This window comes from Rhinopithecus roxellana, chromosome 12, assembly GCF_007565055.1.
Source record: "Rhinopithecus roxellana isolate Shanxi Qingling chromosome 12, ASM756505v1, whole genome shotgun sequence".
NCBI classification, from domain to species: domain Eukaryota; kingdom Metazoa; phylum Chordata; class Mammalia; order Primates; family Cercopithecidae; genus Rhinopithecus; species Rhinopithecus roxellana.
The window spans coordinates 136,014,505-136,029,723 of record NC_044560.1 but is presented as its reverse complement, the minus strand read 5'-3'; the positions used below and the strand labels follow the sequence as shown (position 1 = coordinate 136,029,723).

The 15,219-nt window shown below is 40.5% G+C and overlaps 1 protein-coding gene across 2 annotated transcripts; it reads right to left on the bottom strand.

Moving 5' to 3' along the window:
* Positions 1-1,271: 1,271 nt before the first annotated feature.
* On the bottom strand, positions 1,272-13,935 carry ZNF221 (zinc finger protein 221). 2 transcript variants are annotated; one of them, XM_010372456.2, is made up of 6 exons: positions 13,758-13,917; positions 8,651-8,817; positions 6,209-6,291; positions 3,954-4,080; positions 3,705-3,797; positions 1,272-3,227 (listed from the first exon to the last, which is right to left on the bottom strand). In XM_010372456.2, the coding sequence occupies exons 3-6, from the start codon at positions 6,221-6,223 to the stop codon at positions 1,669-1,671; spliced, it is 1,794 nt and encodes a 597-aa protein (XP_010370758.2). In that variant the 5' UTR covers positions 6,224-6,291; positions 8,651-8,817; positions 13,758-13,917; the 3' UTR covers positions 1,272-1,668. The 2 variants fall into 2 exon arrangements, with proteins under 2 accessions (XP_010370758.2, XP_030769280.1); XM_030913420.1 differs by lacking the exon at positions 8,651-8,817 and having other exon boundaries at positions 13,758-13,935.
* Between the last annotated feature and the right edge of the window lie 1,284 nt (positions 13,936-15,219).

The following is a 15,219-nucleotide window of genomic DNA, read 5'->3' as shown; positions in this document are numbered from 1 at the left end:
AAAAAAAAAAAAAAGCAGTTCGGGCATGATCTGGCAAAGCAGGTGTGCTGTGTTGGGCAGGAGGATCCTCTCCTTGTCCAGACAACCTGGTCTCTAAAGAGGTGGCAGGCTGGAACACTGAGTCGACTGAACCACAGAAATGGTGGCCAGTCTTCCCCTCAGGAGCTCCCTCCTATTTCAGGCCGAAGCCTGTTGCTGTTGGTTGGTTGGAATTCCAAGTCAGTGGGTTTTGTGAGGTGCCATGGAGGTGGGGCCCACAGAATGTTGCTGCCTGACTCCCTGGATTCAGCCCCCTTCCTACAGGAATATAAGGATGAATCTGCCATCTTGCCAGGAATTCTGGGGCTGGAGCATGTAAACCTCCTGGGTCTCTGTGTATGCCTGAGAGGCTGCTCTGCCAAAACTCCACACAGCTCTGTGTATCGAACCCAAGGCCCTGGTGGCATGGGCTCACAAGGACATATCCTGACCCATGGGTTGCAAGGATCTTTGAGTAACATGGTTTCCTGGGCAGGGTCATACAATCACTCACTGCTTCCCTTGGGTGGGGTGAGGGTTCCTTTGGCTCCATGCCACACCAGGTGGGCCTTCACTTCACCCTGCTTTTCTTCCATTCTCTGTGGGCTGAATTGATTGCCTAGTCAGTCCCAATGAGATAACCTAGGTATTTCTGTTGAAGGTGCTGAATTCACTTGTCATTTTCATTCCTCTCTATGAGTACCGTGAACCACAGCTGCCTCTAATTGGCCATCTTGGTCCATCCCCAGTTTCCTCTTTTAGATACAATTTTGAAATATGTTTTCTCCTTTTGGTCCTTTAATATCACGTCTCTGACATTTCTAAGATATGAAGCCCAGCTAAAGCTCTTTCTACATCTCTTACATGTACCAAACACACATACAAAGTTCCAATCAGTGTTAAGGTTGTGAAGATTCTGCAGCAAAGATACATACAGTTTACATTCTAGCTGACAATCAATTTTGACATGTCCATCATTAGAGATTTGTAAATGCCTGAACAAACTCCTATTCTTTCTAAGGCCTGTCTCTTGAATAACTATAATTGCCAAACTTCTGAATGAAGCCCCAACTTACAAAGGTTCTGTGCTACAGTGGTTGTAAAACTACATGGGTATGCTGAACTATGGCTGAAACACTGACTTTAACTATTTTCCCTCTTGAGACTGTATGAAATGTATCATCAGCATGGATTCTGTAATAAGCTATGAGATACGAACTCAAACTGAAGTGCTTACCACATGTATCAAATTTTTAATGTTTCTCCCATTGTTAACTCTCCAATGAGCTTGTAGTTGAGAAGACTATCACAGACATCACATTACTAAGGTTTCTCTTGAAAGTGAACACTCTGATGAAGCTGAAGACTTCGAGGCATAACTGAAGCACATGGCAATCTCCCCAAACTTCCATGGTTTCTCTACAATATGGACCCTCTGATGCATATCAAGTCAAGTGCCTGTTGTAGTACATCCCATACTCCTCACATTTATATGGATTATCTCCACCGTGGACTTTTTTCTTGGTCTTTAAGATATGATCTATGTTCAAAGCTCTTTCTATAGTTCTCATGTTTGAATGGTTTTTCTCTGCTGTGGAAAATCGATGGGTCAGATGAATTGAGGCCCAGCCAAAGCCCTTCCCACACTTCTCACACCTGTACGGCTTTTTTTCCACATAGACTTTCTGATGTAAATGGTGCTGTGAATTCTGAGTAGATCTCTTCCCACACTCCACATTTCAATGGCTTTTCTCCACTGTGGAGTCTCTGATGTTTCAAAAGACATGAAGCCCAGCCAAAGCTCTTTCCACATTCCTTACAATTATAGGGTCGCTCTCCCCTGTGGACCCTCTGGTGCATGTCAAGATTAAATTTACTGTTGTACCCCTTCTCACACTGCTCACATTTGTATAGCTTTTCTCCAGTATGGCATGTCTGATGGGAATGAAGTTGTGAACTCTGAGTAAATCTCTTTCCACACTCTTCACATTTGAAAGGTTTTTCTCCACTGTGGAGTCTCCGATGTTTCAAAAGACAGGAGGCCCAGCCAAAGCTCTTCCCACATTCCTTACAATTATAGGGTCTCTCACCTGTGTGGACCCTCTGGTGAAACTCAAGATCCAACCTCCTTTTATAGCCCTTACCACACTCCTCACACTTATATGGCTTTTCTCCATTGTGGGATCTCTGATGGGAAGATCGTTGTGAATTTGTATAAAATCCCTTCCCACATTCTTCACATTTGAAGGGTTTTTGTCCACTGTGGACTCGCTGATGGTTCAAAAGACATGAGGACCACCTGAAGGTCTTCCCACATTCTTTACAATTATATGGTTTCTCTCCTGTGTGGACCATCTGATGCTTACAAAAATCTCGCCTACAAATGAAGCCTTTTCCACACTGCTCACATTTGTATGGCTTCTCTCCTATGTGGACCATGGAATGACTATTAAGTGCTGATCTCTGACGAAAATTCTTGCCACATGTATCACATCTGAATGGTTTTTCTCCTGTGTGAACCATGGAATGCCTATTAAGTCTTGATCTAACACGGAAGCTCTTACCACATATATCACATTTGAATGGCTTCTCCCCAGTATGGATTCTCTGATGTTCCTGAAGCTGTGAATCGTGAATGAAGGCTTTCCCACATTCCTCACAATTATAAGGCTTCTCTCCTGTGTGTAACTTGCAATGAACATTAAGTGCTGATCTACTATGGAAGCCTTTCCCACACTGCTCACATTTGAATGGTTTCTCTCCAGTATGGACCTTCTGATGAGTTTGAAGATGTGAGCTCTGATTAAATTCCTTACCACACACATCACACTTATAGTGTTTTTCTCCCATATGGACTCTTTGATGAGTACGAAGGGCTGAGATGTAACAGAAGCTTTTTCCACACTCATCACATGTATGAGACTTCTCTCCTGAGTGCAATTGTTGATGAAGATCAAAGACAGAAACATCACTGAAGCACTGTTTACATTCATTACACTGGTAAGATTTCTGTTGCACATGACTTATAGATAGTCCTGCCTCAGTCTGGCAGAGGACATCACCTTCTATGAATAACTCAGAGCTGTTCCTTATGGAGTCTTGAGACCTGGTTAGGTCACTTGCAATTTGCTCCCATATTTGCTGACAGGACCACTCTTCATGTGGTCCTGCTTCTGGAACAGTCTCCATCTCAATTTGGATCTTCCCTCCTAAAAAGACACAGAATTAATATATGTGGGCAAGTGAAGCCCTGTTCAATGTTTTCAAGATTTCACATAAGACACGGCAATAAACTTTAATGAATACAGGAAACATCAAGTTCATGTTTTCCGAGTCCACTATGGTCTTTGGTTTTCAAGACACCAATTTAGAACTACATCACATCTCATACGTAAAATCCTTGGTAGAAACAAAATACTGAATTAAATAATTAATAACATACACACATTTAACCTGTTACTAATTCTGGTAAATTTCCCAGTCTAAAATCTTGCATAATAAATTATGAAACTAATAAAATATGAACATGAATAATGAACCCAAAGGAACTTTAAAGAAGAAAGGCAGTTGCAATAATTCAGGAAAGCAGTTTGGGAATTTAGACCAGGGTGATGGAAATAGGCATGGACAGAAGTAAAACAGATGGAAGAGTCATGTACAAGTATGCACAGTTGCTTGGTTCTGACCTGAATTCCCTTCTCTTTGGCTTGTTGTCTTCATCATCCACAACTTTTCCTTCCTTAAGAAGTGGAAAGTATCTTGGTGGAATGGTTGATTCCCTGTGAACATGCAGTGACATGCTTAATTCCAACCCACTGTAGGTAATATCTAGGGAAATTTTACTGGAAATTTAGATTCCCAATGCATACTCAAACTTGGAATACAAAGCCACTCCTGGGGCCTAATATTCTGTTACAGAGGGTGTCTGTCCTCACCTACTGAGAGCAGGTTCCTGAAGTTCTCTAGCATCACGTCTCGGTACAGCTTCCTCTGGGCAGAGTCCAGCAGCCCCAGCTCATCCTCAGTGAAGACCACAGCCACATCTTTGAAGGTCACTGCCTCCTAAAATATCCAACATACAAAACCTAAATCTTATGACCAATGATTATTCAAAGAAGGGTGGCACGAAGTAGGCAAAGGGGACAGGTGTGGTAAGTTGTCCTAGATCTTGAGGGATGTAGGTCAACATACAGATTTCCCACTCATTCTGCCTATATCCAGACAATGACACACACTGATTTTCATGAGATCCATCAGAAGTGCAATGATATAAAAGAAGTCCTGTACTTTTACTTTGTTCACTCATTGAGTCTACTTGTAACCAGCCCTCTAGGACTCTAAATGCTGCCTCCTGGGCTTCAGGTATTTAGGTTATAGTGAGTTGCCAATTGCCTCAGTAACATTCAGCAATTTAGTCCCAACTTTGATGATGTCCATTGTCTTCCTCTCTTCTGTTGTCTTCCTTTCATACTCGAACTGTGGATGCTGTAACTTTTCTTTACTGTCAGACTAACCAGTTTATGGTGACCTGTGTGGGATAGCTATGCAGTACATCCTTTATACTCTCAAGGCACAAACTACATACATTAGTTGCAGCATTCAATGTCATGATATGGAACCATCATGCCTCAGAGCACATCCCAAAGCTCTGTACCTTCCTAGACATGTGGCTTTGGACAAGCTCACCTACATGCATTAGTTTCCTGTCTGTATAATGATTTTTCACCTGGTATAGTTTTCTCAAGGATTAAAGAAGGAAATATATATAGCATTGGGAAAACTGTGTGGCAAAGACTAAGTATTTAATAAATATTATCTAATTTTATTATTTTTAATTATAACTGTCCTTATTGCTATTTATTTCATCTCGCTTCATATCTGCATAGTATTCCAGGGCAAAAATGATCTTTTTATTTAAATAATGAATACTTCATATTAAATATTTTTCATTATCAATCCTGTAAAGAAAATAATTTTATATAGACTTTATTCTCCTGATTATTTAAAATGTCAAATGAAAATTAGAATGTCAATAAACACATTTAAAATTTGATCACATAATTTCATACTTTCTTCCAAATTTTTTTACCTACTTCCCACTCTTTCCAGTGAACACAAGTACCCTTATTCTCCTTATGATGGTTAAGAGCAGGTTGTAAATATTCCCATGGTTTTAGTAATCTGATTAGGAAGAAGAATTCATTGTATTAATATCATTCTCACTTATCTGATTATAAATGAGCAGAATGGCTAACATTCCTGACCTTGGTTGCCTGTGTGAATCTGAGCAGATCTCTCATATTTGATGAGTTTAAGAGGAACAAGAGACCAAAATCTGCATTCTGCTTCTCTGAATAAATATAGTAACAGAACACAGTGACTGGCCAATCTTCCAGTATCATTGGACATTTGAAATGAAGGTACTTACTACTTTGATAAAACTGCTTACTCCATAAAGGAATAAGAAGAGACCAATAAATAACATGCATACAAGGTATGACTGAGGTATGGCAAACACTGAATCTAGCCCTTCCTGTGTGAAAGCTCCAATAACAATATTTGTGGGAAGTGGCAGTCAGAGCCTGATGTGCTGTGCCCTGTTGAAATAATCTATCATCTATAAAACAGCCAGTGTGATACATGTCAAAAGTATCCTATCTTGTTTTCAGAATTAATTTTGGGGGGAAGGGGTTATATATAGGAAAGCTGTCGCAGCAGTATTGCTTAAAATAGTAAAATTCCGAAACCACCTAAATGTCTATGAGTGTGAGGTAGTTAAAAATAAGAAGGTACATTAATTCAGTGGGACTATGATACCAATGTAAAACTGGAACATTATATAATATATAAAATGAGCACAATTTTAAATTAGAGGTATATCATCAATACAAATACAGTTAAGAATGTACATGATGAAGAATGTAACAGCTAATTTGTGATCAGAGAAGAAGTGAAGTGAAAGAATTATCCATTCCTACTATTTTCTCTACTGCAGAAAATAAATTATATAAGAAAACAAGAACTAAAACCAAATGGAAAGTCAACTCAAAAGCAACAAAGGAAGCATCTGGCAAACAAAATGCCCTCAAATGCTTGTTGTTCTCCTTGAGTGTTCCCAAGACAGATAAAAATGTGACAATATAAATGGTAAGATGGAATTTTAACAGCAAGAGAGGCAAGCCCTACTCACTTTGAATGTGGTCATTTTTCCTTCTACTTCAGGGAATTTGCAGAGTCCTGAACGAAGCAGTTCAAGTGAAGGTGAAATCGTGCCTGGAAAATGCCAGGAAAGGCAGAAAAACAGACATGAAAGGGTGACTAGGAATGCCACCCATCAACACAGATAAGTATTTTCAATTAGTGCATGAATGTTCGCAGCAGCATTACTCATATCCCCAAACTGCAAACAAGCAAAATGCCCTCCTATAGGTAAATGAATAGACAAATCATGGCATATCCATACAAACAGAATTTTATTTGGAAATTCAAAGGAGTGAAGAACTGGCTCATGCTACAACATGCATGAACCTTGGAAACATTATGCTAAGTTAAAGAAGCCAGTCACAAAACCCCATGGATTGTAAAATTCAGTTTTATAAAATATACAGAGTAGGCAAATGTATATATAGAGAAAGGTTAGTGGTTGCTCCAGATTTGAGGTGAGAATGAGGTTTAACTGTACATAAGCATAAGGAGTCCAACTGGGGGGCAAAAATGATCTAAACTGAATTGTGATGATAGTTACACCACTCTTCAAAGTTCCTGAAGTTTATTAAATTGTAAGCCCGAAATGGGTAAATTCTATGACATGTAAAATACACCTCAATAAAGTCAGAAATAATAATGATTAATCTACATGTTATTTAACTGGATTCTCCGTCCATATTGATAGAATATTTATAGTTGAAGAAACTGATGAATAAATTGGGAAGAAGTGGAAGCTAATCTTTATAGGAGAATGCCCACTAATAATGTATCTCCCATAAGAAACGTTTTTATTTTCAAAATTTAATTAAAAAGTAACCGTTCAGTGGAAAAATCTAAAAGACATCATCTTAGCCAAGTGAACAAAGTTGAGATCTCCAATGAAGGGAAAAACAGACATCATTTGGCCCCTGTTATGACACCTCAACACTTCTGTGGTATCCACACCAACAATGCATAATCTGAACCTAAACATGAAATACATAAATCCCAAATGACTATCTTTCTATAAAATACTTTGCGTATATACTTCAAGGATGTCAAGAATAAAAAGGCAAAGGCTGTTGAATCTTTCCAGATTAAAGAAGACTACAGAAATGTGACACCTAAAAGCAGGACATAAAATTGGACTTTGGAATGGGAGAAAACAGTTACAAGAACTTTAAAAAGTACAACAAATTTAAATATGGGACTTTGGATAGAAAAGATGATGATGTCTAGCCATATCTAACAGGTAACAGAATTAACTAATATTGGTAGTCTTTTAATTGATATCTAGTATTTAATAGTGATATTATTTAATATTATATCTAGTAATACCTAGCATGTTATATGAAACTCTATAGCCAGCACTTCCTAAATGTCTCTTACCAAGACACTCCATGATCACCTTGGTATATGGGCTTCCTTGCTGCAGAAAGCTACAATAAGTTGTTTCTCATGATAAGTTTGTTCCCAGTGGTATTTGGCTGATGGGTGTTAACAAAGCAAAATACAAAAAGTAAATAATTGGAAAATTTGGGTAAAGAGCATATGAAGAGTCAGATGCTGTGGCTTGAGCCTGTAATCCCAGCTACTTGGGAGGCTGAGGCAGGAGGATAGCTTGAGTCTAGGAGTTAAAGGCTGCAGCGAGTTAGGATTGTGCTACTGTACTCCAGCCAAGGCTCTTAAAGCTCCAACATAATCCTTGACTCCATGTCCCACATCCTGGTATAAGGGATAGACTCCCAAAGCCTTGGGCAGCCAAGTGACATGACTGAGCAGTTGTTTCAGGACCACATCTCAGGGGGCAGTGGTCCCCTTCCCACAGATCCATTAGGCAGTGCCCTAGTGGGGACTCTGTGGGGAGCCCTCACATTTCCCTTTGGCACTACCCTGGTAGAGGTTCTCTGTGGGGGCTCCACTCCTGTGGCAGGCTTCTGACTGGGATCCCAGGCTTTCTCATACATCCTCTGAAATCTAGGTAGAAGTTGCCAAGCCTCCTTCATGCTTGCAGTCTGAGCATCTGCAGCCTTAACACAATGTGGAAACCACCACAATAACCAAGGCTTGAACCCTCTGGAGCTGCAACCCAAGCTGCGCCTGGGGCACTCTCAGCTGAGGCTGGAGCCAGAGTGGCTGGATTCAGGGCACAGTGTCTTGAGGCTGCTCAGGGCAGTGGGGCCCTGGGCCTGGCCCTTGGAACCATTCTTTTCTCCTAGGCCTCTGGGTCTGTGATGGGAAGGACTTTCCCGAAGACTTCTGAAATGTCTTCCAGGTATTTTTCCCATTGTCTTAGATATCACCACTTGGCTTTCTGTTAGTCATGCAAATCTCTTTTGCAAGTGGTTGTTCCAAAGCCCACATGTATTCCTCTTCTAAAAATGCTTTTTCTTTCTCTACCAAATGGCCAGGCTGCATATTTTCCAAACTTTTATAATCTGCTTACCTTTTAAATATAAATTCCAACTTTAAGTCGTTTCTTTGCTCCCATATACAGTTGTAGGCTGTTTGAAGCAGTGAAGCAGCCAGGTCACTTCTTGAATGCTTTGCTGCTCAGAAATTTCTTTTGCCAGGTGCCCTAGTTATCACTCTTAAGTTCAAGCTTCCAGAAATCTGTAGGGCATGAACACAAAGCAGCAAAGTTCTTTGCTAGGGCATAACATGGGTGACCTCTACTCCAGTTCCCAATCACTTCCTCATTTCCATCTGAGATCTCATCAGCCTGGACTTCATTGTCCATATCCCTACCAGCATTTTGGTCACAACCATTTAATCTGTCTGTAAGAAGTTACCATGGCTCAGTGAAAAAGCCAAAAAAAAAAAAAAAAAAAAAGTTCCAAGCTTTCCCTCATCTTCTCATCTTCTTCTGAGCCCTCCAAACTTTTTCCAACCTCTGCCCATTAGCCAGTTCCAGAGCCACTTTCACATTTTCAGGTATCTTTATAGCAATGCACTGTACCTCAGTACCAATTTTCTGTATTAGTTCATTTCTGTGTCCCTGTAACAAAATACCTGAGGCTGGGTAATTCATAAAGAAAAGAGGTTTAATTGGCTCACATTTCTTCAGGCTGGAAAACAAGTGTGGTGCTGGCATGTGCTCAGCTTCTGGTGAGGCCTCAGGGAGCTTTTACTCATGGGAGAAGGTGAAGCAGGAGCAGGCATGTCACAAAGTGAGAGCAGGAACAAGAGAGAGAAATTGGAGGACCCAGATCTCACATGAACTAACTGAGCAGGAACTCACTCATCACCAAGGGGATAGCACCAAACCATTTATGATGGACCTGCCACCATGATTCAACACTTCCCCCTAGGCCCCACCTCCAACACTGGAGATATAGAGGGACCAAACACCCAAACTATATCAAATGTAATTAAAAGAGAGGACTGGGTTGGACTCTGATGCTTGACCAAGCTCGAATTTTAGTGAATCTAAGCTTTAGCCACTTGCCTTGAAGCTGTCCCTAAGGAAAAAATTATGCCAGGACAACAGTAAGTACCTCTAAGACCTGTGGTTACCAAAAGTCAATCAATGTGTGGGAAGGGTAAAACCAAGAAACTGAAACTACAGTGTACAATGTAAAAGAATTCTTTATTTTGCAGTTTCCTAAGGAACTTTTATTCAACTAGATTGCTAAGTAGTAGCATCTTTGGTTTTAAATGTTGCAGAGTTGAAGAGCATGTTTGGGTTTATGTAGAACCCACAGTTCAATATGAAACAATTACAGATGGTGATACATGATGCAACAATTACAGATGGTGAAATCTGATGTAAACACACAGGAGATGTGGGAAAAAAAAAAAAACAAAACCAATAGTCTTATCTATTTGGGGCTTCTAAAAGTTGTTAGGCCCCAAGGAAACTGAGTCACTGGGCTTGACCTCTTAACTTCCTTTTTTATTTTCTTGTTCCTGGCTCAGACCAGATAGCATCTAAGATAAAAGATTCTTTGTCTGAGATAAAAGACCCCTTTGACTATTACATCCCAAATGCAGAATGTTAAATCCGTTCTTCCCAATAAAAGGAAACACTGCTATCAAATTGCTGTAACTATGCATTAATCTTGTATAGAAAATGCTGACATCCTGTTAAGCTTCCTAGACCCTGCCTACATAATGACTCTCAAACCTTTCCACTTCAGAGCATTTATCCAATCTTTTGAAGTCCATGTCCTCCCAGGTGGATATCTTCAAATTTTGTGTTTGAAAAAACTCAATATTTAACCACATTGCCTGAATCTCATTACCAATGTTAACAGGTTGTTCCCAAGGGAAGAGCCAGCCTGATCAACTGGATAAAAGGCATGGTAAGGTCTGCTTGCCCTGAAAAGAGGGACTGCTCAACTCACCCTATAAATGCTGTATGGGATACCCCAGATGATGCAGCCAATACACTGCATGCAAGCCACGTGGGACTGAATATATGATGACTGGGATATTCATCTTCTGAATATGCTTCTTACCCAGGTCATGGTAAATGCTGTGGCTAAGGGGGCCCCTTTTGCATGGGTACCCCATGTGACTTTTGTAAAAAGAAAATCCAAATTGGAGATGGTTATGTCAGAAGTTTATAAAAAGAGGCATGTGGAGTTGGACCCCAGTTATGTACACACCCAGACGGATTTTAACCTGTTTAACTGGGTCAAATTGTAAAACCAGCTGCATTTGATTGGAATTGTTTATACATGGCCTGATCATGAACCTCTTGGGGAAACAGCTATGCTGAACTAGATTGATCATCAACGAAAGACATCCTAAGTTGCTAACCAACTGACAGGAATCATGGACTGTACTAAGACCTTCCAGATATGTAAACTTACGGTAAACATTTATAAGCCCCTGCCCAACCTTGCCTGGATAGAACAGGAAATGATTTAGCTGACTGCTAGATCTGTACTTCTTGATTGCAATTCACAAGACCCCACTTAAAATATCTTTTCTTCTGTTTGTGGCTCAGTGTTGATTTTATTTATTGGTTGACACCTTAACTCTTGCAAAACTGAACAACAGTCCTAGAAGCCTTATCAGTTTTGCTGTCTCGGTTTCCCTTTAAGGATATTAAAGATGTTAAAAGATTACATTAATTAGCAAGAGGAAAAAGACAGAGGGCAGAGTCAAAGGACTCATCCCAGAAAGCTAGAGATTTTTTAAAGGTCATTTAAAAACAATGATAAAGGTGAAACTAAGAAGAAAGAGAGTGTCACGGGACTCCTTCCAACAGGGTGAAATCTTCAGATCATTATGTTAAATTAAGTTTAGCCTAAAGCTGCTTTCTTACATACTTTAAATTAGGTATAAAGGTTTCTCCAGGTGGGGTGTGATGGCTCATGCCTGTAATGCCAGCACTTTGGGAGGCCAAGGTGGGTGGATCACTTCAGGTCAAGAGTTCGAGATCAGCCTGGCCAACATGGCGAAACCCTGTCTCTACTAAAAATTAGCCAGACGTGGTGGTGTGTGCCTGTAAATCCCAGCTATTCGGAAGGCCTAGGTGGGAGAATCACTTAAACCCAGGAGGCAGAGGTTGCAGTGAGCCAAAATCGCTCCACTGCACTCCAACCTGGGCGACAGAGCAGGGCTCCATCTCAAAAAAATAAAACATAAAACATAAAAATAAAAATAAAAAAAGATTTATCCATATATAGTGAACTGTAACCTAACTGGAAGTGTAAACAGACTGTAATCTACTCTTGTGCCAATCACTGAGTTTTTACCAATCAAATGGAGGCAACTGTTCAAACAGGGATCAAATAAGGCAAATGATGAGCTGCAACCAAACTGGCTGTTTCTGTTTCTCACTTCCACTTTTTGAATGTCACTTTCCTTTTTCTGTTTACAAATCTTCTTCAACCACACTGTAGCACTGAAGCTTCTCTGAATCTATTCTGGTTCAGGGACTGCCTGATTTGCAAATTGTTTTTTGCTCAATTAAACTCTTTGATTTATCTAAGATTTTTTACCTTTAAAGTTTTATTAAGAAATGGAATAAATAAAATGGAAATTGATAAGGCTAAAACAAAGGTCTGAACACAATAATATTGAAAGTTTGGTGGACCAAAGGGATCCTCTGCTGATCCCCCAATATTAAAGGGTCTCAAATAAGTTTGCTGTATTTACTCCAGTTTGGAGAAATTTTAAAACTCGTCTTTACTAACAGACGGGGTGGTGTGCGCCTATAGTTCCAGCTACTTAGGAGACTAAGGGGAGGAAAATTGCTTGAACTTGGGAGGTGGAAGTTGTAGTGAGCCAAGGTCGTGCCACTGCACTCCATCCTGGGTGACGAGAGTAAGACTCTGTCTCAAAAAATTTAAAAATGAATTAAATAAATAAATAAAAATAAGCTTAATGGTTATTATCTTTATAGCCTGCATTCAGAGGTAATTAAACATTTTTTCTTGTCATATTTCTGTAATTTCTGAATGCTCCACAATGATATGGTTCTAGAAAAATATAAAATATGTGTAATAAGTAAAACAAAATAGTTGATAAAGTTTTAAAAGACTCCTAGAGAAGTCCAGGCCCATGAGCCTTGCTCTCAAAGTTCCTTCAATCAAGTCCTAACTTGCTTTCCCCACCTGATTCCAGCTAGTTCCTCTGCCTCAGTGAGAATGTATCCAAGAAATTATCAGCTTGGGCTCTGACCTGGACTGCAAAGGTTCCAACCCCAGCTCCACTTCTTATTACTTGGGCAACTATGGGCAAATAAGTCCTGCTCCCTTTGTCTCACTCTTATCTGTAATAGACGAAATGGCAGTACCTCTCCACAGAGCTACCGTGTGGTGTACATAAATTTCTTTGTATAAAGCTCTTAGAATTGAAGATAGCAATTAAGACTTTCTTATCAATGCCCATGCCCGATTACAGCATCCTACAATAGATGTGAACGTTACTGTAAAAGAAAAATGACAAGTCACACTCGCGTGGAGCTTTATTGTCAGTAGTCAAGGAATTACTCCATCTACCTCCAAGCAATCCCTTTAGAGAAGTCAGGAAGAGCAAACAATGCTGCGAAATACCATGGTTGTGTCACCATTCTTGACAAAACAATCAAGACCCTCCCATCCGTCTGTGGAAATTGGAGATACCCATCCTTTTCCTAAATAAGAGGTCAGAGAATATCCAGAATTTTCCAGCGTTCTGCAGGGATCAGAGAGAAGAGCCAGCTGGAGCTCTGACACCACCCCAGGGACCTGACCATTTCTCAGGAAATTAACAAGAGATCGCCATTCACTATAACAGAAACTGTTTTAAGACTCTTATATTACCTCTTTCAATTCCCAAGACAATTCTGTTAGGAAGGTCTTAATATTCCCCATTTAAAGAAAAGCAAAAAGAGGCCCAGGGAGATTAAGTAACACCCCAACGTTGTACTGGGGGAATCGGCCCCGCGCCAGTAGTGGAGGGAGGCGGATGGGGCCAGCTGAGAGCCCAAGAAACCCCCAAATAAGGCGAAGCGTGACAGGACCGAGTCCCAAACTCCCCCGGGACGCTAGGACAGCCCTAAACGCAAGAAGGCTCTGCCGCGGGGATCGCAAACCGCCGCCCTCACCCTTCCAAACCTTTGCTTTCCGACGGCTCTTCCTTTCCTCTAAATTTAACGCTGGCTCGTTGAGGGTTCCGAGAGTAGGTCCAGGAAATTCAGAAGGGCCCCCGAGACGCAGAATAGCTCAAACTATCACAGAATAAAGGGTAACTCTCGCAGCCGTAGCTCCCGCGACTCCACAGACCGTCTGGACTACATTTCCCAGAATTCTCCGGATCCGCCTGCCTGACCGGAAGTGCCCGCAACTCCACCGACCGTTTGGACACTTCCCAGAAGGCCCAAGGAGTAAACGTTCACAGTTTTACCCTCCAGGGGGAAGTGTTGCAACTATACAGAGCTTCTTGACCACACTTCTTCCAAGTCTCCAGAGAAGGGAATCCGTCATCCCGAACGCCTGTGTGGTAATATGGACTCCTGAACTGAGTGTCGTCCTTACGCTTCTCTTGAGTCTTCCAGCAAAAATATTAAATAAACAATGATTTCCTGATCGAAATATCCCCAATTATTGCAGAAGTATTACTGGAGAGTGAACAAATGTGGAGATAAATCTTCAAGGAACTAACAAGAAATTACTGCTTGAGGATCCTAGAGAACTGAAAGGAGGAAAATATTTAGTATAACCTGATGATGTGAGGTTAAAACTGATAGTATGCCGATGTAATTTTAATTTACATTTCCTGTATTGTAAATGAAACAGAACATCTTTTCATATTTCCAAAGGCCATTATTATTATTATTTGGTAAATTGTTCAAACCTTTTGCCTACTGTCCTAATGGCTTTTTGACCTTTACCCTCACTATTTAAATATTGTTTATACATTTGTAAAATAATTATTTTTTCTTGCAAATCTCTTCTATTTATTTATTTATTTTTTTTTTTTTTGAGGTGGAGTCTCACTCTGTCACCCAGGCTGGAGTGCAGTGGTGCGATGTTGGCTCACTGCAAACTCCGCCTCCCGGGTTCACGCCATTCTCCTGCCTCTGCCTCCCGAGTAGCTGGGACTACAGGCGCCCACCACCATACTAGGCTAATTTTTTGTATTTTTAGTAGAGACGGTGTTTCATGGTGTTAGCCAGGATGATCTCGATCTCCTGATCTCGTGATCCGCCCGTCTCAGCCTCCCAAAGTGCTGGGATTACAGGCGTGAGCCACTGTGCCCGGCCCCTCTATTTTTTCTTTTGGTTTTATGGCTTTTTTTGCCACAAAAAAATAGTTTAATGTAATCTATAATTTTTAAAATATTTTTATTGAGATGTAATTCATAAAACAAACCATTTAAAAATGGACAGTTCAATGGCTGTAACATTTAGTACATTCGCAACACTGTGAAAACAACACCTCTTAAGGTTTAAAACATCTTCATCTCCCCAAAGAAAACCCCATACCCAGTAAGCAGGTCATTGCCATTGCCCCTAAGCCTCAAATGGCTACCACCAATCTTTCCATCTTACTGAATTACCTATTTTGGATATTTCAT